We start from the raw sequence: 24114 nt of genomic DNA on the forward strand, positions 1-24114 counted from the left end.
TGAGTCCAGCACCAGTACACACTTGCTTGTGAGTCCAGCACCAGTACACACTGGCTGCTGAGTCCTGCACCAGCACACACTCACCGGTTGCAATCCTTATCATTACCATCAACCCCCTATGTAGCAGAGGTACTAGTACCGAGAAGTACAAAGGCAGTACCTTCTAATGAAAGCAAGGTATTGTCAGCTGGTCATTTTGGGTTGCTGTGTCTCTATGATAAGGCTGATATGTCTCGTTAGCCTTATCCTGCTACACTGTCTGGTGGATTCATCCTTAATACTGAGGCACAGAGACCCAACCATAGACTTATGTATTCCAATGTCTAACTTAACAGCAGTAGTAAGGGCTAGAGAACACTTGCTCTTGCAGAGGACCCAGGTTCAACTCCCACATGGTATCTCACAACCATCCAGTTCCAGGGGATCTGAAGTCTCTTCTGACCTCCTCAGGCACCAGGCACACACACACAATGAACATACACACATGAAGACCAAACATTCAGACACATAAAACAAAATAACTCTCAAAAATATATATAACATAAGGTTGCCCTTTCCCCCAAAAGAAAGACAAATATTTCTGTAGCTCTATTACCCCACTGGCTGTGTGAGGCTGACCGCATTGCCAAGTCCTGTGTCTGCTTCATCATCTGCAGAACAGGGATGTTGATGATGATGCCTCTCTCACTAAGTGGTCATGAGGTTTCAGTAAGCTCACCGTTTCGTCTTTATTGATCAAGGACGGAGAGAAAAAATCTAATCTAATCACTGCACGCCACGCAACAGAAAACCCCATGACAAAAAGACAGCACTTTCGGAATCTGGGTACCCAATTAGCTGGCAACTTGGGGAGCTATTTTCTGGGCCAAATTTTAAAACATGTCTGCAGTTTCACACAACCCAGCGCAGATGCTCCTTGGGTCAGTGCACTCGCTGTGTGTACCCTGACAGCTGCTATCGGGGCTACTTAGGAACAAATTCTATTTCCTAGCTAAACCCAGATTTATTTACTGTGTGGGTCTGTTTTCTCCTCTCTCTGGCTGACTGTATAAATACAGTGATTTACAGAGTCTGGGAAATTCAATGGAGCTTCCTGTACTTATACTCAGGATGTGCGCACCATCTACTCAGCTCTGTGTCTGTCCTGCAGGACTTTTACAGAGAGCACTGGGACTCAGGCCACAAAATAACACCCATTGTGCACCAAACACCCGTGGTTTAGCTACCTAAGGCCTTTCCTGTCACCTTCAAACTCAACAAAGATTGAATTTTTAGCTTGTCTCTCCAATATGATCAGTGCCCAAAACGTAATCTACTTCAGCCCTTGTCTTAGGAACTAAAGTAGAACCTGTACTGCCTGGCTCTCCAGAAAGTGATCCAATCCCATCCCATCTGATGTGAAGTTAACAAGGCAACACACTTCCTAAAACACCTGCACCTCTGCCTCACCTGCACAGCATTTCTGTGCACTCATCCCACTCAGCACACAGGGCGATTAAGCAAATCACCACTCTGCATTAAAGAGAAATGTAAGTGATTCCTACAGGTTGGAAAATAAATAAATAAATGAAGTAAAGAACATTTAAACTGAGCAAACGTTTCAGATGCGTGCCTCCCCCCCCCCCCATGGGAGAACACAAGCATTTATTAAGATGAGCAGAGAACAAAACAAAACAAACAACCCACTTTCTTATTCTACCACTGTAAGGTTGTTCCTTCACCTTCCCCAAACCACAACTTTTTCAGTTCTCATTTTTATCCCGCTTTAATCCCTAAAAGAATCAAAGCCTAAAGAGAAATTTGTCTTCATCTGAGCGCTGCCCACATGAGCAAGGACAAGGCTCTGTTTGAGAAGTGGCCGCCGCTGCCATTGCCCCTGCCTCCTCCCGCACACATGCGCAGTGTACAGGAGGGCAACCGGCTATGGAACAATGTCACTTCCGGTGAGTACTAGCTCTTGAGTAAGTTTGGGGAAGGAAGACCAACTCAGCACTGTAACATGTTCTCTTTGTTCATGAAATACACTAGGAAAGGAGACAGAAGAATGGAAGAGACCTAACTACCTTAGGAGAAGTACATGCATTAAAAAATTTTTTCAGGGTGTTTATGAGCAAATACACTTTTTTTTAAAGGGTGAAGGATAGTTTAATACTGACTTTAAAAAAAATCTTTCCATTATTTAGGTTTATTCAAAATGTCTATAAAAAATGCCGTTATCCAATAAGGTTGTCTGTCCTTCTGTGTCAGATTTCTGCACAAGTTTTACAGGATCAACGCTCGTGGCAGCAGCAAGGACAACCTGCTCTATTGGAAAGAGATATTCCCTTTTCTCTTTCACCCATGGTCTTCTTGTCCTCTTGACCAGAAAACAGGGATCTGCCCAAACAAATACTTTCATTTCTTACTAAGCATGACAGCTGGGACATACAAAAGACATGAGCAGTGGGTGATAAAATTAAGTCCTCCTATTGACAGGGGGGTGGGCAATGGGGCAGGAATAGGCAAAGAGGTAGATAATTAAGAAGGTTACCCCATTTGTGGAAATGGCCCAGAAAAATTAAGGCACAGTTAGGTTCAGTTGACATGAAGTACTAGTGACAATGATATACTCAGATAACATAAACTTCTTCACCATTTAAATTTCACTACGCCATTCCCATCATTTGGCGGAAAGGCTTCTCAGATGAGGAATTCAGCATCCTACTTTCTTCATACTCTGGAATATTTTCCTGCTCAGTTGAGGTCATTGAAAAGCCGCTAATGCCTTTGGAGGCCTATGACGTGGCAGGTGATACCCCAAGACATGCTCCAGGCACCATGGATAATGCTCATATGACAAAATCCCACACATAGTTACCTCTCAGGAACTTCACTTTGTCCCCTCTGCTCTGCCCAGGTGCCAGCTATCTTGATGTAACCAGCTGGCCTCTGTGTAAAACCCGGTTGTTAAAACCAGTCATGCTCTAAGATGTGGGAAGCAGAGACAACCAGTTCTGTTAGCAGTGTGAAGTTGTGCCAGGAAGCTATGATCTCCACTCTTTATGCACAAGAGAGAAGGGCTCAGGCACCTCCCCCCTACACACACACACACACACACACACACACACACACACACACTCTGCAGATCCTTTCCCTGGTCTGTAGGATTTGGGAGAAATAGTCAAGAATATGAGCTTGCAAGTCACAACAGCTAGGGTCTGGATCTGAATGCACTCCATGCAGCAGAGGGAACGCATACCAGGGACACGACAGAGCACCAGCCAGCCAGCAGGTTCTCGGTGTCTAAGCCACACACAAAAGTCTTCCTTCTATTTGGCCAAGTTCTCTAGAGCTTTATATTTTACTGAGGGTTCAACTTGTCATTCCCATGTATGGAGTTTGTCGTGTCTTTTCCAAGGATACTATTTGGGTCCTCCATCTATCAAAAGGCTCTCTGCTGGCCACACAGAAATCTGGCTATGAAATAATCTTTTTCTTTAAAAACTCAACTCTAAACTGATAGCGCTGGCACATGCCTATCGCATTTAGAGACAGGCAGAATGCTACAGGTTCAAGGCTAGTTGAGGCTTCAAAGAAAGAACTTGTCTTAAAAATCACACGCACGGGCTGGAGAGATGGCTCGGCGGTTAAGAGCAATGACTGCTCTTCTAGAGGTCCTGAGTTTGATTCCCAGCAACCACATGGTGGCTTACAGCCATTTGTAATGGGATCCAATGCTCCCTTCTAGTGTGTCTGAAGACAGCTACATTGCACTCATATAAATAAAACAAATCTTTTTTTTTTAAATCACACACACACACAAAAGAAGGAAAGAAAAAACCACATTCTATATTCTAAATGTTTGTATCTCCCCAAATTCCTATGCTGGAATCTAAATCCCCAAGTAGGTGGTATTAGGAGGTAGAGAAAATGAAGCCATGAGGAAAAGCTCTCATGAATGAGACCAGTGACCATGTGAGAGACCACAGAGCTTCCTCACCCCCCATACTGTGAGAGGGTAGAGTACAGGTGCTTTCTGTGAACCAGAAAGCAAGGACTCACCACATGATAAAGTTGTCATCATACTAATAATGTCGGAAGTCCCAGCCTCAGAACTATGAGACACAACTCTCTGCTAGTTTTGTTTTGGGCTTCAGTTTTATGATAGGATGTCATACACCCCAAGCTGGGATTCAAACTCATGATATAACTGAATACATTATCTTCAGTGACCTTTCGGCCCTCCTACATGGACCTCCCAAGAGCTGGGGTTAGATATTGTATGCCACAGCTGGTTTAAGACACCCATTAAAAATTATTAACCTTTTGTGTGTCTATATGCAGTATATAAGTATGTGTGGGGAGGGGAGTGGGAGTCAGGAGGAATTTATGGGTCTTCTGTGTCCAACTCTATCAGTCTTTGCCTTATTCCCTTGAGAACTGAACATAGAGTCCGACTGGCAGCCAGCAAGTGCCAACAATCTTCCAGTCTCCCTACTAACCCCTCACCACAGTACCCAGATTATAGGTGCACACAACCATGCCTGATTTTTACACATGTTCTAGGGACTCGAACTCAGATCATAGCAAGGACCCTTACCCACTGAGCCATCTCCCCAGCCACTAGACTCACTTCTAATGTCAAACCTGTAAACTACAAGAGTTCATCTTCCTGGTGTCTCTATTTTTCAAAACTAAATCTACCGGAAAAGAAATGCTACCTGGAAAATTAAAATATTTAAATCAAATATACTAATCAGAATCCTTTCTCCTTACCTGAGTTCCTAAACCTAGGACAAACATCCCAAATTCATTGTTCTGATGGTTATTAGCTTGTCAGTTTACCCAAATGAGGGGAAGCCATTCCTTCATAGGAGATGGTACTTGTGTCTGGGGAACATTACAGTCTCCACTATCTAAAGCCCTGATAGCTAAACCATAAATTCTGTTTATCTAGTCCTTTTTTAAAATGTGATTGATTGATTGATTGATTGATTGAACGATTAGGAAAAGGGGTCATGTGTGCCACAGTGTGTATGTACAGTGGGTCAGGAGACAACTTTCTGGAGTCATTTCTCTCCTATCTTTATGTAGGTTCTAGGGATGAGACTCATGGTCCATCAGGCTTCCAGGATAAATACCTTCACCCCGGGCTATCTTGAGATGCATTCTTGAAATGCAACCTTCACAGAGGAGCACTTTAAAGCCCCTTGTACCTCTGGGTTCTGCCAACAAGAAGGAGCCATGTCTCCAGAAGATCATGCAGAGGACAACATGGGAGCCCTCTGTTATATAATCATAGCTTCAGATTTTTATCCCAAGGAGTCTAAGAAACAGGGTATGTGGATCTGTTACCCTGCTATAATAAATGTTACCAACGTTTCTATCATCCAAAGCCTATAATAATAAGAAGAATAGTCAGGTTTCCATGTCTATGAGCCCCAACTCTGTAAATTCAACTAGCCACAGATTAAAAAACACTCAGGGGCAAAAATGCATCTGTACTGAGTAGGTATAGATTTCTTTTTCTTGTCATTATTCTTTAAACGAGACAGTGTACCAACCATTCTGATAGCATTCATGTTGTAGTCTGTATTTCTCCTGAATAATCTACAGATGATAAAGTACACAGAAAGGATATGCATAGTTTAAATGCAAATGCCTTACCACATTTCATATAAGGGACTTGAACATCACGGATCTCGGTATCTATCCACTGGGGTCCTAGAAGCAATCCGCTTTCAGACACCAAGGAATGACTGTAATTTGAAGGATAATCACACCTGGGAGATCTACTTTATATTCTCATGCCAGAAACCATGTTGTGTCCTCTGAGAAATTGGGAAGCAACTTCCTTCTGAATGGTGAGAATGAGATCTGTGACCCCACCTCCTTGTGGCTCTGTCAGAAAACTCAACTCCTCTTTGAAGCTTAGCCATGGTAACTGCAGGGGGCTGTTGTGGGCTCTACATCCCTGACCTGGAGATTCTTGCTTCTTTTTAAAATTTCCCACATTTTCAGCTTTCTTATTTGATATATTTTTTTTAAACATCAAGTGCATAAATGTTATTCCAACAAACAGGGTAAGAAATAAATAAATCAACAAATATTGAAAGACTCAGTTGGGGGCCAATTTGAGCAGGGAGTTCTACAGCTGAATGCAGAGGAAACAAGGCTGCCTAACCTGGAGTACACTGATAGGCTTTCAAGCAACCTTGTACATCTTAAAAGAGAATACAGGATCTTGGGTGAATGTGCTTCGTGTTTATATGTTTATGTGCTTTCTTCCACGGTTCCCAGCTTGCAGGAGGGTCTCCAATTAAAAAACACTGCTCTAGGACTCTTTATAGTAGGAACCAAGAACCTTAGCCAAACTCAATGGCTTCTACTAACCTAGTGCTTCTGTGTGCAAGAGGCTGCTTATGCAAGCTGGACCAGAATGATATTCATTTGGTTGTGTATTAACCTACCAGATGGTCGATTATAGCTAACAAGAGCTGGCTGCTGCTGCTGTTGCTGCTGCTGCTGGGGCTGTGCCTGAGCCTGCTGCTGAGGCTGCTGGGGCTGCTGTTGTTGCTGCTGGGGCTGCTGTTGCTGCTGCTGCTGCTGCTGTTGCTGCTGTTGTTGTTGTTGCTGCTGCTGCTGCATGCCAGGCAAGGTCCTTTTTCCCTGGACTGCCAGCTGCAGAGTTTCAGGGAGAGGCTGGCCTCTGGCCAACATTTTGTAAGCTAAAATCTGAGCTCGAAGCTGATGCAGCTGTACAGGACTGAAAGGCGAGGGACCTCTGTTAGGCTGGTTCATGGCCTGCAGATCTCCTGGGATGAGTGCCCCTGGCTGGCTCGGTGGCATCTGGGGTGGGGTTGGGCCTCCTCCAGATATAGGGCTGGAGACGTGCTCCGGGGCTCCCAAAGGAGACGGATGTGGTGACATATAACCTAAAATAAAAACATAATATCACAGGCTATAGCAAATGACTCGGGGGAGGGAGGTTATTCTTGAGTATTCTAATAATTTCCTAGTGCAGCACAACATGATAGAAACTTAAGGTATTAACAAGTTAACAATTACATATAATTTAGAAGTTTAATCCACAATATAGTCTTTCTATATATTAAAACTATCTAATAGGTACATCATTAAAAAGGTCAAAGGAACAGGTAAAGATAACTTTATAGCAGTTTATTTAACACCCACAAGACTAGCATTTCCAAAAAGAGCTACTGTGTATTCTTTTTTCATAATAGGTCTTTGGTGTCCTGTATTTCATGCTCACAGAACATCTGGATTTCTCCAGCCACATCTCAAATGATCAATAGCCACTTGTACCCTAGAAGGCAAACTGAGTGGTTGTTAGCCACCTGCAGGAACAACGACGAAGGGCAGTATTCTACATTAGAAGTAGCTCCAAGCCATTCACTGCAACATGAAGAGGTCTACCGTGGCTCTGTATAGAATAGACAGTGTCTTATGAAGAAATCAAGTATTATTTGCTTGATTATCATGCAAGCTGTGACTAACTGGCAATTACAGTCACTGTGCAGTGGCAGCACACAGCATCTCAACTGAGTTGGTCCAGAAACAGGCTAAGCCAATTACTGAGCAGGTAATTTATATGGGAGGTACCGGGGCACTGAGAGGAATATGGAGACGTAATATATGGGAGGGAAGATAGCCAATAAAAAAGACGCATTACCAAGCCAGCTGTTGCAGCAGGCCTTGAAGATTAATCCACTGCAGAAGCTTTGGGATAAAAGATAAATAAACTACCTAGGCTTATTCCAGGGATGGGGGTTAGGAAGCTAGAGCATTTGACTCCTATTGTATGGGTCACTGGTGAAATCACTAGTCTCACTAATGCAGTAGGGGTCATAGGACACTATTCCACAGTAGGTAAGGCAGGCATCACCAATCAGAAGTGAATTAAGATGATGATGACAGCCAACCAGGCAGGTGTAGGCACAGGGATGGCAGAAGGACCAAAGCACATCAGGGAGAGCATCATATACTGCCAATATCAACCCGCTGTACAGCCCTTTGAAGGAAAATTCTGTTCTTCATATTCTGTTCTTTCCTATTCTCAGGTAAGGCTCCAGAGGCTCAGAGCGAGTCACTCAATGTCACACAAGTAAATCTTTGTAGCATAGCTTGTTTTAGTTGCTTGGCTGGTGGTTGTTTTTGTTTGTTTGTTTGTTTGTTTGATGGTGGTTGGTTGGTTGTTTTTTGAGACAGAGTTTCTCTGTGTAGCCCTGGCTGTTCTGGAACTCATTCCATAGACCAGGTTGGCCTCAAACTCACAGAGATGCCTGCCTCTACCCCCTAAGTACTGGATTAAAGACATGCATCACCACCGCTGGGCCTATAGCTCAGGTTTTAAAGTCGAATCTGTCTGGATCTAGTGGCACACACTCAATAATCTACTCTACATTTTCTTATGTCAAAATACATCGGGTATTTAAAATTTCAAAAATCTCCAGGCATAACACTAGGGATAGCCTGAGACAATGGAAGGCACTGACTTGGGTTCTAACATAGCAAACGGAGGAAATGAAGAATATTATTCTGAAGGAAGAAATGTCAAAACACAGAGAAATTTCAAGGGAAGCATTTCAGAAGATGGCGTGCTAAACAATACCCTCAAAAACATATGACCGAGTGTTGTCAGAGGGAGACCTGGGATGGAAAAAGGTACCAAATGGCTACTGCAATCCAACAGCTGCCTTCAGTTCAAACAAAGGACTAATTTTAATAAAGTGAAGGAGTCCCAAGGCAGACGAGGACAAACACAGGCGAAAAGACTTGATCCTTTGGTGAGCCTGTGTTTGATGATTAGTGTAAAGGTCACCACAAGCCTGGCTACTAGGGGCAGGCTGTGGGTTTGAACCCATGTCAAGTCTGTATAAAAGAGTTCCATGACCACAAAGATCCAGAGGTGGGTGACCCCCAGAGACCACCACCATCCTGAAGCCAGGAGAAAAGAAATGACAGTTACTTTTATCTGTGATGTTGCTATCCGGAGGGGAAAAAACAAATTAACACAATCCCCTGAAAAGAGTTGGTGTTCTTCTATTGATGATTAAGAAGTGAAACACCAGGTGGGGAACTCCTACCCAAGAGGGGGACTACTGGGTCTCAATACCCAAATCCCTACTTCATGTGGGAGCATACAACATCAGAATTGGGGTTCTAATTCTAGTTAGTTATCTATGAAAGCAAGCCAAGGAAGTCTCCCTGAAGACAGCCTGTTAGACTGCCAGCATAAATATTCCATTTGTTACCACTCCAATATGTTACTATTTATAACAATAAGTAGGGTATCAATAAGTTTCTTAACTTCTGCCGTTGATATTTTTTTTTTTTGCTGTTCATGAAGCTGATATTCACCCTTTAATTATAAGCTGATCAAAATGGCTATTCACTAAACATCTCTTTTCACAACTCTGAATCTAGTATAAGAAGGAAAACTTATATTTTCATAGTAGGAAGATATGACTCAAGGAGTTAAGATGAGTCACTAGTCTTCTGTGGCCCACCCAGTTTTCCTCGTTTTCTAAGCTGTCAGGTATAAGGTGATCCACAAGTCACAGAATTCCTGATACAAGGTCTAAAATACTGGACAAACACATATAAACTCAACTGTATAATGTAGCATAATGAACCCATTTTTTTTTAAATGTATTTATGTATTTTATGTATGTGAGCACACTGTCTCTCTCTTTAAACAAACCAGAAGAGGGCATCAGATCCCATTACAGATCATTGTGAGCCACCATGTGGTTGCTGGGAATTGAACTCAAGACCTCTGGAAGAGCAGTCAGTGCTCTTAACCACTGAGCCATCTCTCCAGCCCTTGAACCCATCTTTTAAGTCACATATAAAGCTTTGCTATGAGGTTGAGCTAAGATCAAGTATACATTACAAATATGTGACAACTGCATTGAAGAGATGAACTCAAAGCTCTGGGAGCCAAACAAAAGAACCTGCAACAGACAGCTGCAGAACGTAGCCCAAAGGCCTAGATACTGGACAAAGGTTTGGGCCTCACCTCGCACACCTGGGCGGCAGCAGACTTTAGAAGATGTGATAGCTACTAAAGAGTTAAATAACTGGGGATGTGCTACTGAAGAGGATATTAGGACTCCAGTCTCTTCTTGTCTATCCGTGTCTGCTTCTGAGGTGCTAACAGGTAAGCAGGCCTCCTCCACCCCACTGTTCTTTCTATAAGATACTCTGCCATGTCAGACCTAGGTTCAGAGAGCCAAGATGGATGGAAAGATTTGCAACTGAGCCAATATAAACGTTCCCTCCTTCCAACTGGACTGTCTGGACTATTTTGTAACAATAATGAATAGCCGACCAACACACCTGGCCACCGAGAAATCACCGCAGGAAAGCAGTGGTAAGTTTGACAAGAAGGAAACTGGCAGAATCAACTTCATATGGCAGGATCAATCAATAGAATGAGAAATTTTGCCTCAAATTTGATAGAAAGAAGCCGAGGGTCGGAGGAAATTGTTTCCCAGAATTTACAGAAGATGTTAATAGAATCATTCTGTCACTGTGACATTAAAAATGTGACAGCGGCTTAGCTACAATGAAAGGGATTTTTTTTTTTCTGACATGAGTAGCATCCCATAAAACTTGAGGGAAAACAGATTCTAAATGATGCATCAGCATAACATATTTTGGTAATTATCCTTAGTTGAGAAAACAGAGAGAAGACATGGCCTCCGAGTAAATAGCCATTTGTGTGAAGATGACACTGTTGCCACAGATACCACTCTTCTCAACGTTGTCTTTGATTTACTCATCCAAAAGGGTCACAAAAAAGGCAGGTTTCCTTCACTGGTCTTCAAGAGTCACCGTCTCCTTAGTTTCACCTTGTCTTGGAGGGAAGCAGTAAGTTCTCTCCAATTATTAATCTCAAATTTCTAAGAACTAGTTTTATATACATTTTCTACATACAACAACATATGCATGTATTTAGATTATATATATACACACACTGTGTGTGTGTGTGTGTGTGTGTGTGTGTGTGTGTGTGTCTGTCTGTCTGTCTATCTATAAAAACATTCTTAGTCCACTGTGTTAAAAATTAAAAATGTTATCTTTGGGACTATGAGGCACACAAGTATTTACTGTGGGAACTGGTTTTGCCTTCCAAGCAATGCCCTAAAATACCCTAAACTGTGTTCTGAATTAGTTAAAGCTAGCAGCCGTCTCACCAATACGAGACTTCCCTATAGCTGTCAGTTTAGAAAGATGTTTCCACAATGGGATTTTAAAGGTACATTCAATTTACCAGGTCAAAATTCTTTTTAGATCATTATGTAAAATGGAAATGCATTCTACCAACACTGCTGTATTTTGAAAACATTCACTCCCCAGTCTACAGAACACTTTGCGATTTTATGGAATATTACATGCTAGTTCTAACTCCATTGACTGAATGAAGGTCCTCCTACTTCCATGTAACTAAACACTGATAGAATTTATATAAAAACAGAACTACTTAAAAGCGCGGGGGGTGTTGCATGTATGATTTGTCTCTGTATCTAATGAAACAGCGTGTGCAGAGTGGTCGAGAGCGGTCGAGAGCATTGCTACCAAGCAGGAGAACCTAGAGGTAAAGGAAATAATCCTAAAGGAGAAGAAGAGTCAAGCTACCAGAGAATTTTCAGGAGAAGCAAATGTGAAACTGTTCTCAATTATAAAATCCAGGTGTCTTTATTTGTTCCTTCAGGGGCACTCACACAGCGCCAGTCACTTCTAGAAGTCTGGCAAGGCCAGGAGCAGAGAAAGTTGAATCATCTGGGTTTAGGAGTTACTGCCTGCAGTTCAGCCATACCTTCCAGGTACTGAAACTGAGGTCTCATTATCGCTACGAGTACACATGGCCCCTTAGAATTTAAGTGATGAACCTAGAGGTGCCGCTACAATCCATTCTCAAACTTCTCCTTCCTATCCTGCAAAAGGCCTCACTCCTCTGATTCTCCTCCATAGGTCAAGGTTTCACCAGTCATCTGGGATAATTATGCTCGCCTGCTACCAAGACTCTGATCAGACCCTGGGATGTTCAAGACCATAGATAACAGCGGAGGGGCACTCTAATGTCAGCCTCTGGGACCTGCTTATTTAGTTTGGAAAAAAAACAACTGTGAGCATGTTTCTCTAAATCCTCACAGCCCAGTCTTTGCTGTGGTGGACCCCACTGTAAACAGAGGAAAAACTGAAACACACTTAATTACAGGAAAGTATGTTCAACATATAAGCCACAGGTATCCTGGAAGAAGACCGACATACCAGTGTCAATTGGCACTAGATTAATGCACAGGCCTTATATGCAAAGCCAGCCAATTGGTGATTCTGCATTCAGACTATGGGTATTTTAATGACTGAAGCGGTTTAATATCCCTTCAGTATCAGCAAAGGAAGGACACATGACATAGATGACAAAAAGGAGAAAAGAAATTCACATACTGATTAGCTATGGTGAGGGGTAGAATTGTGTTGCTACCCACAAAGAAACACAGATATCCTATCCTCTTTATCTGTGAGTGCGACCTCATTTGGAAGCAGGGCCATGCAGGCGTCACCAAGTTAAGGTGAAGCCTTACTAGATTAGGGTCCACCTTGATCAAGTGTCAAAAAGAAAGAGCTGGATACAGAGACAGCCAGTGAAAATGCCTTGTGGTGACAAAGGGGGTGGTGGGGTGGACTAGAGTGTATAAGTCTAGGAATGCCAAGTTTTATTGGCAACCAGCAGAGGTGGGGAGGAGTCTCCTCTGAAGCCTTAAGTGACAGTGGTCTCTCCTGATACCTTGCTCATGAACTTTTAACCACTAGATCTACAAAAGGATAAATTTGTTTTGGGCCACTAGATTCACAATTATTTGCTATGGCAAGCCTAAGGAGACCTATAGAGGCACTGACCAGCAATGCCAGGTGGTTTTGCTGCCAGAAAATGTTACCTTTGACCCAGGGTGTGAGTGTCAACTGAAGGGATACAGGTGTTTGCTTCATCTTACTTTTCCAGCTATGCTATTGGTGCTGGAGAGATCTAGATTCCTTTTTATGCCTATCAATTACTGGCTATGTATACTCAGAGAAAATAAGGAAATTCCCCAAGCTTTAGGTCCCCCAGTTGGGATGGGAGTGACATCATTTACAAGATCAAAATAAGGACTCTCAATAAATGACACGAAGCTCCTGGATGCATTGAGCTGATAAAATTATTAGGAGTTAGGAAATACAATTCCCCAAATGAATAATAATGATATCTTGTTGGGTGAAACGGGTGGTAGATATGGAGATATAGATATAGAAAAGGCAAGCTAACTGGGGTGAACCATCTTTAGACTCCTAGGTTAAAACTATTTCTAAGCCGGGCAGTGGTGGCGCACGCCTTTAATCCCAGCACTTGGGAGGCAGAGGCAGGTGGATTTCTCAGTTCGAGGCCAGCCTGGTCTACAGAGTGAGTTCCAGGGCAGCCAGGGCTACACAGAGAAACCCTGACTCGAAAAAAAAAAAAAAAAGAAAAAGAAAAAGAAGAAAAAGAAAAAGAAAAACAAACGAACAAACACTGTTTCTAAATTACTACTAGGAAAGACTGATATCTCTTTAATATGGTATGAAGACAAAATCTAATGTACAGTGGCCACCAACCTTGGCTGTGCTGGTCCATGGGGCTCTGTGGAGGGCCCATTCCTGGGTGTGGTGGGCGCATGCTGGTGCCCTTCATGGATCCACAGTGGACATCTTCTACAATCCCTTTGTCATGTATCCCATCCATGGGCTGAAACATGTAAAGGCTATCCATTAGAGACCTCTTTAAGGTACATTATTTCTAGCAAGACTATCAAAAGTCATCCCCAAAGGCTTTAAAGATATGACACAACCATTCACTGTCCATCCTATGGACCTATATTTTTATGCTTCATAAGTAAAAATAGGAAGAGATATTATTACACCAATAGGACCAGCAAAACCATCTCTAAGTCAAAAAAAAATAAGGCGTTAGAAATGGTTGAATTTCATTCATTAGCCAATGTCACAACCTCCCAATTAAGAAAAAAGTAGACAAAGCTCTCTCTCTCTCTCTCTCTCTCTCTCTCTCTCTCTCTCTCTCTCTCTCTCTCTTTCTCTCTCTCTCTCTCATACCTCTGTAAATAGCCTTGAAACCCGTTACATATTGAACTTATTCTGGAGTCCAAATGAAGGCTATGGGAAATGGTCGAGGTGACCCATTTTCCTGGTCATTTTTCCTCACAGGAGGAGTGAACTAAGGAAAGTTACAAAGTTGAACCAGAAGGTTCCATGGCAGTTGGGAAGAGAAGAACATACGGGGCAGCGAAGCGAAGGGGGTGGAGACTGAAAAGGAGAGCGTGAACAGCAGAGAAAGCTGCTGCTGCCAAGGAAGGGGAGCCAGGAGAGGCTAAAGGCACGGGCTGGAAGTAAACACCAAGCTCGGGGATGGCACACTGGACCCGGGCCCCAGAGCATGACAGACATACAATGAATGGCTATTGAACTGATGTTAATCCAATCCAGAACCGGGCCAGGGAGCATGTGTTTGGAAAGGGAAAAGTCTATTCTTCCCCCAAACTGTAATAGCAATTTTCAAAACAGCCTGAAAGGAACGTTTCCAAGAGTTTATAAAAACCAAATGACTCCAAGCAAGAAAAGGCTGAGTGTTTGCAGTTTTGGAGAAAAGAAAGTTAATTTCTGCAGAGTCAAAAGCATGCACTTGAAAAGAGGGAAATTTTTACCATAAAGAGGATGTTCAGAAGAAAAATGGGAAGAATGTGGTATAAAGAGTGTCAGTTGAGTCTGTTAAGTAGTAATAATAGAGAGGAAATCAAAGCCACGCAGCAGATGTATTTAGGCCGCTTGTTTACTTATTTTCAGTGATGTTGAAAAGCCCAGGCTCAGAGGGAGCTGGAGGAGGAAGACAAGGAACACAGCGGCCTGAAAAGGGAGGAAGAAGAAAGTGGAGGCATCTGGCCAGCAGGTGTGTGCTCTGTGGGTTCACCCAGGTCCTCACGCAGACAGCTATCTGAGGGGCTGCAAGGGAGGAAAAGCAAGGGGCGAAGTCAGCAAGGCTGAAAGAGAAAAAAAAACACCAAAGCCCACAGGTAAGACAAACACAGAGCAGAAGGAAGCACACAAGCTCAAAACAAAAAAAAAGAGTGTACTGGATATGAGAGATGGAAAGAACGTAGGAAAGAAACCTTGGGTCAGAAGAGATGCTAATCAATAAAACGTCCCAAGAGAAAAGGCAGGACGGAACTAACCCTCACCCGCATACTTAATTTTTAGATGTTTCAATCACAAAGGTTAGCTAAACATGTCCTCCACATTTTTCCTCAGATCATCCAGAGGTTTGATAACACACAAAGTCTACAAGGGTAGAACACATCTAGACTACACCTCCAAGTTGACATAACATGAGATGATTTGGTGACTTCAGTATGTCAAGGTGTCACCCCATAATAGGCTATGGGAAAGAAGAGCTTTAGTTCAGGAGATATTTGATGAGATAAGCAGGCACAGTGACACAGAGAAGGAAGGACGACGGGAGGGAGTTGAAGGACCTTCTGGGTTACAGAGCGATGTCCAGGTCAGCAGGAGGTACGCAAGACTCTATATCAAGCAAACAAACAAGCAAAAGTGGGGAGGGATACAAACTTGGGAATACTGCAGACACATTATTGAATAAAAAGAGGAATAGAGAATAATAGAGATAGTATGGTTCTATGATGAGAAAAAAAGAAACTGTCTGTGCAGACCTGTTGCTGATGCTGTACCTATGACAGAGTATGGGTAAAGTGGCACGTGGAATGCATGTACAACTGTTCCCTTGGTTTAATTATCTCCTTTATCTTGGTCATGTTCCACTTTTTACAATAAGCACATACTACTTTCCCAATAATAATTTGCACTTGGGCGTCCTAAGGCCCTATCTTGAAAAAGACTTAGGGTCCGATAAAATGAGGAAAGACCAGCCCCTTTCTCAATGCTTTTGTTTTAATCAAGTATCTTCTATCAAATTGTCTACCATAATGGTTAACTTAATATGGCACCTTGAATTAGCCACAGGTATCCATACTACTTGGGTGAGCAGCATTTCAGGGTTTGTCTGGAAGGGGTTTTCCAGGTGGGATTAGCATTTGAATGTAAACTGAAGAAACAGAGGTGCCCTAGCCTAAGTAAGCAGCAGGCATCATCCCACAAGAACAGAGCTGGGAGACAAGGAAAGAGGGTCAGGAGGAGGCCTGTCTTCTGACCTAGGCTGGAAGTGTGTGTCCTAACTTTGATTAAGGCTTACAGGATTGACTTTTCTGATTCCTAGGCCTCCAGACTCGGATGGGAACTAAACCACTTCTCCATCCTGCTGACCATAAACTGTGTGACCTGTCAGCCTGCAGAATCACATGAGCCAATGAACTCCTCAGCAAAAACCTTGAATCTCATTGGTTTTGTTTCTCCAGAGATCCTGGATATATCTGCTGCTATGCATATGTATATGTATATGCTGCTATGCAATATCATCTACAGGGGCGTAAAACCTCTACTGGTCTCAGGAGACAAGACCTTCAAGTAAAACAGGGTACCCTTGTAGGTTTTCTTCGGTTACTGCTAACCCTCAAAGCAAACAGTCTAAGAAGAGCTTTCTTTCTCAGAAAAGCTATCCTTAGTACCTCTTAGAAGGGCTCTGCGCTGAACAATAGCCATGTAATGATCATCTTCCAGGCAAGTATCGAGGTCTCATAAACAGGGTGGCTAGACACTATTCTGGGATTGAACAAGAAGATCTTCTGAACAGAGGATCCCCAAGACTCCCACTGCAGCTCGCTCAACACACTGGCCACAGAACAGGATTGCTGAGACTCTGAGACCAACCTGACCGATCTATGCATCTCAATCAAGCAATCAAGAATGAATTCCCCATAAACTACTTAATTTTAATAAAGCCCTTTGAAAACATACGTTCTAAAGATTTATTTATTTGTGGGTGTGCTGGCGTGCAGGCGCGCATGCTCACCCATGCTATCTAGCGTGACAACATACGGGGGTGCCGAAGAGGACATCACTTCACTAAAGCTGCAGTTATAGGCCAGTGTGAGCTGCCCAATGGTAGTGTTTCACGTGCTCTTAGGTGCTGCTGCTGCGCTCTCTCGCTCTCTCTCTCTCTCTCTCTCTCTCTCTCTCTCTCTCCAGGCCCTGAAATGCCTTCAGAAGACAACTTTCACCTTCACTCTTACAGATCTAGTTTCATCAAATAAATTTCAACATTTGTAGGGAGGACTAATTTCTAATATATTAATTTGTGAGTGATATAAAGTACACAGGAGGTGAGGGAAGGAGGTCTCCCTTACTGAGATACGTTCACCAAGACAAAATACCTTTAACCCACCAATCCCCAAACCTGTCCAAATTGCATGGTGGACCTTTGTGTTTGAAAAGACAACTTCTCGATTACTGGGCCATGCGTAACAGTAAAAAAATACAGCAGTAGAAGTGTTTTACACCAGTTTGGGGATGGTTTTTGTTTTAGATTGCGCTTGGTTGTGGTTTGGTTTTGGTTTTTATAAGATCCAGATTGCTCTCTAATGCACGATCCTTTTGCTTCAGTCTCTCAAGTGCTGGGATTATAGGAATGTTTTTAATAACATGCAAGTTAACACAAATTTCTAGCTAGATCCTTATGCTACCAGCAGGAGAAAGCTCAGAGTCATCAGAATGCCTGAGAAGACAGGTCAAGAGGGAGAAAGGGCACAGACTCTTACCTTATGTAATTGGTGCATGCCTTCCTGTGGGAAGTCTGCAGAGCCCATCGTTGACAGAGGATGTGAGACGCTGGGAGGTCCGGGACTGGGACCCATCATGCTGTGCACAGAACCTGGGGATGGTCCTGGTCCTGGACTAGGCCCCAGAATTGGTCCAGGAGAGGGTCCAGGCCCCGGGGAGGGCCCAGGATGGGGCATTGCTGCTGGGTCTGTGGGTGTGGACATCTAGGTCTCCTGGCTCTGCCAGTTAGCAGAGTGACACTAAGTTGGAGAGCAGGAAGAAAAAGAAAGAAAGAAATGTTTTAAACATGATGTTAAGGTCCAAATAAAACAGTTGTTAAAATCTGATGGTGCCATTTCTGTAACTAACATCAAACAGAACTCCCTGGCCTCTTCCAGATGTTTGAATGAATGTGATATATAACCTTGGGCTCAGGTTTTATGGAGACCACTTGTTTTAAAAAACACATACATTAAATGATTCCCCCGAATGATAAATCACCCTGGATATAGAGAGTCTCACTGGAGCAACTGAAATTTAACACATAAGCAGAATCTAAACAAGTCTGAAATTTATTACTAAACACAACAGATACTCTCTGTTATAGGCTGGCTTAGACACCTCAGAAGTCATTAAGCCCCCCGCCCCAAACTACTGGAATAGAAAATCATTTGCAAATAAGTATCCAACCAAGACTCATTTTCACAAGCCAACAGGCAATAAAAACTTCACCAAGATTTCTAGATAGCTAAAAGGGGGAAAAAAATAAGTCCGTCAATTGATAATAAAAAGAGAAGTCTCAATTATAGAAATGGAAGAAAAATAACACACAGGGTAGCACATAGGTGGTACATAGGTGGTCTTTACTCCTCCTAGCACTTGGGAGGCAGAAGCAGGAGGAGCTCTGTGAGGTCCAAGCCAGCCTGGTGGACAGAGCAAGTTCCAGGACAACCAGCACTACACAGAGAAACCCTGCCTCAAAAACAAAACAACAACAAAACAGAGAGAGGGGGAGGAAATGTGGGAGGGGAGAGGGATGGGGAGGGGGAGAGGGAAGGGGATGGGGAGAGGGAAGGGGGAGAGGAGGGAGAGAGGGAAGGAGAGGGGGAGAGGGAAGGGGGAGAGGGAGGGGAGGGAGAGAGGGAAGGAGATGGGGAGAGGGAGAGAGAAGGAGAGGGAGAAAGGGAGAGAGAGAGAGAGAGAGAGAGAAGCTACATACATACAATATAGGCTCAAATAGATCCAGACACAATTATTAGATAAGTTCTTGTCTTGATACTTCTTAGAGTCAGATGAGACATACATGTAAAACAACAGAATTCCAACCACAGCTGCCTGCCTCACCTACCCACCATAGCTACTGGACCTCAAGTAATCAAAATGGATAAAGCTGGGGTTCTCCTCCTAGGTTATATATTAGAACCAAAACCTGGACAACTAAGACTCAGGATTCGTGCTAGGCCTCTGGTCAAGGATGCCAGGGTGTAGCTGTCTGTGTCTGCGAATGGGCTTTCTGTTTCTCCAGACTTAACTGAACACTCCCCCATCACCCAGCCTCCAAGCTTCCTGGCATTTCCCCACTAGGAACTGACTGGCGGAGTCATTGCACTGAGAATAGTAAGTCAAAATGAGTAAATAAGATGTTTTCCATATTCCGGCAGAAATCAAAGATCCTGACAACATAGCAGAGTGCCAGGATGATGATAATCGGTCCATGTTCAGGAGTTGCCCTGTAGGTACACACACGTACATGGGAAACATTTTTGCTGTCAACCTCACAAGACACAGAATGGCTCCCTCTAAGTGACTCCCTCACCTACCACATAATGGCAGAGATGAAATTAGACCAGCCAGCCTAGTCACCCATGGCTCCTTCACAGTGAAGCGGGAGGTGAAGGGGAAGTACAAAAAGCCACCTCAGCTCCATTCCTGCTTGCTTACTGACCCTCTAGAGAGCAAGGCCCACGAAGGCAGAGCCTTGCTCCTCACTCCTGGGGCCCCAGCACCTTCTATCTGCATGTACTATGGGCTCAGAAAATACCTGATGAGAGTCAGGCATGGCCATTCACACCTGCAGTGACAGTACATGGGATAGTGAGGAAGCGTTCCTTGAGAATTCTAGGCTAGCCTGGGCTACAGAGTGAGACCATGCCATGAAACAAGCACAAACCCAAACTGAGCAAATGAACAGCAGGCAAGATTTCAAGGGCAAGTGGAGTCAATAAATTCTGTGAATAAAAACTAAAGAGTACCCAGTGTCTGAGGTGTGTAAATAGAGAAGTCTTTACAGGGTATGTAGAAACATAGGAGACTCTGGTGAATAAATTAAAATGGGAACTCAATACAAGTGTTTCCTCAAACAGAGAAGGGCCTGGGGTGAATTATAACCTTAAATACCCTAAGGGCCAAATGTTATTATTTTTTTTATGACTAACAAAGCAGATGGAAATAACCCTTGTGTTTACCTTCCGCCTACCTCTCACATAAACACAAACATGTTCGGTCAGCATTTTAAACTTAGGAAGCTGACGTCAATTCACTGGGCACTCCAAGTTATAATGTTCTGCCATGTATATCAACAAACTGATACACCCCTTTATTTTTTAGTGAATTAAAGGAAATTACTTAGTTCCTGTTACGGCTTGTTATGAAATTGGCTCCAATAGGTATTTTGGTAATATAGCACAAGATTGAACAATGAACACCCAAACACTCAAGTTAGCCTGATACCTCTACCTCTTGTGTTTTACATGTTTAATATGTATAAATCTATGGCTGTGTTCTGCATTATTATCACCTTTATCTGGGATCTCTGAGATGTTGTAAAACACATTCAACTCCAGACAAATATTCCTCTTTATTTTTTTTTAAAGGAGACTAAAACTTCTCGAGAGGAAAAATCTATTTGGAGGGAAATGGGGAGTTATGGAACACATTAAGTGGAATTTTAATATAGGAACATGATTCATGGGAAACTCCAGATGAGAAGCCACAGACTCAGGGATGTAATGAATATATAGGTCTAAGAGAAGCTGCAAAATTTAAGTCTGGGTCATGTCAATAGGGAACGGTAAAGAGCTAGACTCTCCAAGGCCATGATGGGTGATCTCCAACTCAACTGTGAATCCACACTTCTGAGTTCTGCCTCAAGTCTTAGGGCCCTGAAAAAGAACCTTTCCCAAGGTGCCCCTTTGCTCCCTCTAGTCTTAGGATGGGAATATCTATCGCAAAGACCCTCTCCATCGATCTATCTACGATTTGGTGTCTACCATCATCCAGAGACTCTCCAAGACCCCATTCCTGTCCTGGGCTTGCTCGAATTCCTGAATAGGCTTCTATGCCAAAGCCAGGACTGTCCATCTCTCAAGCACTCACAGGAAGAAGAATTGAAGCCAGAAGGTCCACTCTTATTCTTCCTCTACATTTCTGGTGGCAACTTTACTCTTTAGCTCAAATGCACCATGGCAGGATCCTATATTGTTAGTATAAAGACCCTTAGGGCTACAAGTCCGAGATCCAAATCTCAAGGCAGGGGGCCGGCATGTTATCACTGAGTCAGCAATAAGGGCTTCAAGTCCAGGTCAGCCAACTCAGCTCTCTCCTGGTGTCCATTCAAATCCTTGCCCCTTTCCTCTTTCTTCAAAGCACCAGGTGGGATAGATAAGGAGATGGTCCCAGGAACACAGTGGGAGAGAGAGGCACAGGGCTAATAATCCCAGATGATAGGACTGTCCAAGTGATGAAACAGACATTCTATTTTCAGTTTGCATTGGGGACAGAGTTTTACATTGTCTCAGAAGGGGACAACCTAGCCCACAATGCTGCACCTAACTAACTGAAGGAAATCTGCCTGGGCAAGAGCCCAGCTGCCACCCAGACACGTGCAATGCAGCCCCATTTCCCTCCCTGACACGTTACTCTCCGTCTCAGACCAGGACTCCCAAAGGGCCAGGCCACTGTGTTCTTGGCAAGAATTCTTCAGCAGTCCACCCTGTCTTCTTAACCCAGACATTCTTGCCTTAATGGGGAGTGTGTGCTTTTAAAAATAAAAGGCCATGGTTGCACTTCCCACAACCCCAAACCCCACAGTCAGCCTAAGCCTCCACCTCCCTCTCCCCGGAAAGGCTGAGCACCTCCATCTGCATATTAAAAGGAGGTCAACTCCACTGAATTCTAAGGGTCACCACTCCAACTCTGACAACCTAGACAAAACTTAAAGACTCCTGTCTAATTGCAATCCAGGAAATTCCAAGGATCTGTATGTGGGTAATAGAACTTCAACATACCAAATATGCTTCATAATTATTCTAGTCACTAGGAGACACTGTATCAGGCTCCCATTGCAAAGGTGAAGGCATGAAAGCACAATTCTGCTTGTCCAAAGTCCCATGGGTCACAGGAGCAAAACTCCTTATAGAGCCCTTCCTTTGACTTGCAGTGCACCACCCAAGCAGGGTGTCTATCAGGGTAAGCCTACCACCACTGAATCAAGGCTACCAGAGCTCTCTACCTTCCTGCTGAGTTTAGAGAGCTGGAGAAAAGCCTGAGTGAGTGAGTTGTTGAGTGAATGTGTATTGTTAACACCTGCAAGGACCCCACAGTCTTAGGCTCAGAGGGGTGGCAAAGCCTTTATGGGGGTGGGGGAGAATGCAAATAGTGACAGTGCACAGAAAATGTTCACCATAGATTTCTCTCCCGCTACCCGAGATGCTTATAGTTTCAAGTCCCTTGCAGAGACTGCTCCTACCAAGATTAACTAAACCTGCCTTTTTGATCCAGCTGTATACCATAAACTGTGCCTCCTGGTTCTATCTGTATGTAATAAGCCCACCTCATCGGCCAGCTGTATGCAATAGTCCCGCCTCTCTCTATAACAAACATGCCGACTGTCCAGGGTGCTGTGGTGTCTCCAGAAGAGAGCGGGTCCACTGTTGATCCCAGCTTGCTGTCTTTGCTCTGAGTGTGTCTCTGATCTCTTCATTCCCTGGCTGCCCTAGCTGGATGCACCGGCTGAACCCTGATGCCCTCTAACACAACCATCAGGTCCATCTTCTCCTTACTGCCTTGGAGATGAAAGGAAGGGATGGCAATTCCTAAGGATACAACCAGGAGAGCAGCTGGCCAATCTGCTGTCTTGACCTCATTGATTTAGGGATAACATGGCTCAGCTTGAGCCCAGCGCATCTGTAATGGGTTCCACTGCTGGGCCAGACAGGGATAGAAAAGTGGGAGACAAAGAACAAAGATGGAAAGGTGGGCAGAGGTGTTTTGCAATGGCTAGGCTTTGGCTGGGACAGTATATTTACTTATCAAGGAATGAAATAAAGAGAAGCCAAGTCCTAAAGAGATTCTGAGATGAAGACATCAGTGCCTGAAAGCAGTGTCTGCCTCCCAGTTAAACATCATGAAGGCCTGCACTGCTACTTGGCCTGAGAAGTAGAACTTATAAACGCTTCATAATATGATTTGTGATGGTGACAAAAAAGTCATGTAAGTTAACCCACCCAAGCCCTAGAAAAGCATTGACAACATATTCTCACAGTTATTCACGTTGGCTTGCCATTCAGCTCAAAGTCATATGTGTTCTAGGGAATGCTTAGATGAAAACTTCTCTGCTCACTGGGCTTTCTGTGAACTCTCTTTCATCTTGCTTAGCCCAACAAGGAAGGATCTATTTTTATGTATATATTCTCAGCTCTATAGACTCGTTCCAGGCAGAGGGGAGCTACAGGAGATCAATAAGGACACACACACACACAAACCCTGGAACCCAGAACACCTAATAGGAAATTTGTGTATAGATGATAACAAAGAAAAATAAAGATGGAGATCTTTCAAAATCAGTATGCGTCTAACTCAATGTCCCCAAGGCAATATGAATGATACTCAAAGAGGAGTTAAGGCCTCTGGGAAGACTTACTGGAGATGCTAGTACTGTGGTTAGACTTTGAAGCTTAAGAAAAACCAGGAAGAGTTGGGGAGTGCTCAGTAGCTTGGACAATACCTCCAAAACTGCCCTTCTGCAGAGTTCCTAAGGAAGCTTGGAGAAAGCCCAAGTCTCCAGCCAATCTTTCCCACAGCTCACTTTACAGGAAGACTCTGAGGGGCAGGCTAAAGGTGGACCATCATAAATAAGAACTTAGTCCAAGGCCTAAGAATAACTCGGCCTTTCCCAAGCATTCTGGCTGTGACAGGAGAGAGATAAGACTTGGCAGATAAGGCAAGATAAGGGTCCTTTGTGTCTGTCTGCCGACTCAGAAGTCTCTGGTCGGGAGGGGTGCATCTCTTCATTCCACACACCCTTCTCTGCAGGGGAACTGAACTCCTTCACAAGAGGTAGCAATCTGC

At 43.7% G+C, this 24114-nt stretch overlaps 1 protein-coding gene across 5 annotated transcripts in view; it reads right to left on the reverse strand.

Moving 5' to 3' along the window:
* Smarca2 (SWI/SNF related BAF chromatin remodeling complex subunit ATPase 2) overlaps positions 1-24114 on the reverse strand; it is a 171059-nt gene that overhangs the window by 138547 nt on the left and 8398 nt on the right. For 4 of the 5 annotated variants that reach the window (XM_021151584.3, XM_021151582.3, XM_029472470.2 and 1 more), the window contains exons 2-4: positions 17766-18026; positions 13642-13771; positions 6450-6914 (exon numbers count right to left, since the gene is read on the reverse strand). In XM_021151584.3, coding sequence (XP_021007243.1) covers positions 6450-6914; positions 13642-13771; positions 17766-17990 — 820 coding nt within the window. In that variant the 5' untranslated portion in view covers positions 17991-18026. Of the gene's footprint in view, positions 1-6449; positions 6915-13641; positions 13772-14136; positions 14247-17765; positions 18027-24114 lie in introns of those variants that run through there. The other variant, XM_085834054.1, reaches the window with a different exon arrangement.

This window comes from Mus caroli, unplaced genomic scaffold (assembly GCF_978045245.1).
Source record: "Mus caroli unplaced genomic scaffold, Mus_caroli_1 scaffold_20, whole genome shotgun sequence".
NCBI lineage: Eukaryota > Metazoa > Chordata > Mammalia > Rodentia > Muridae > Mus > Mus caroli.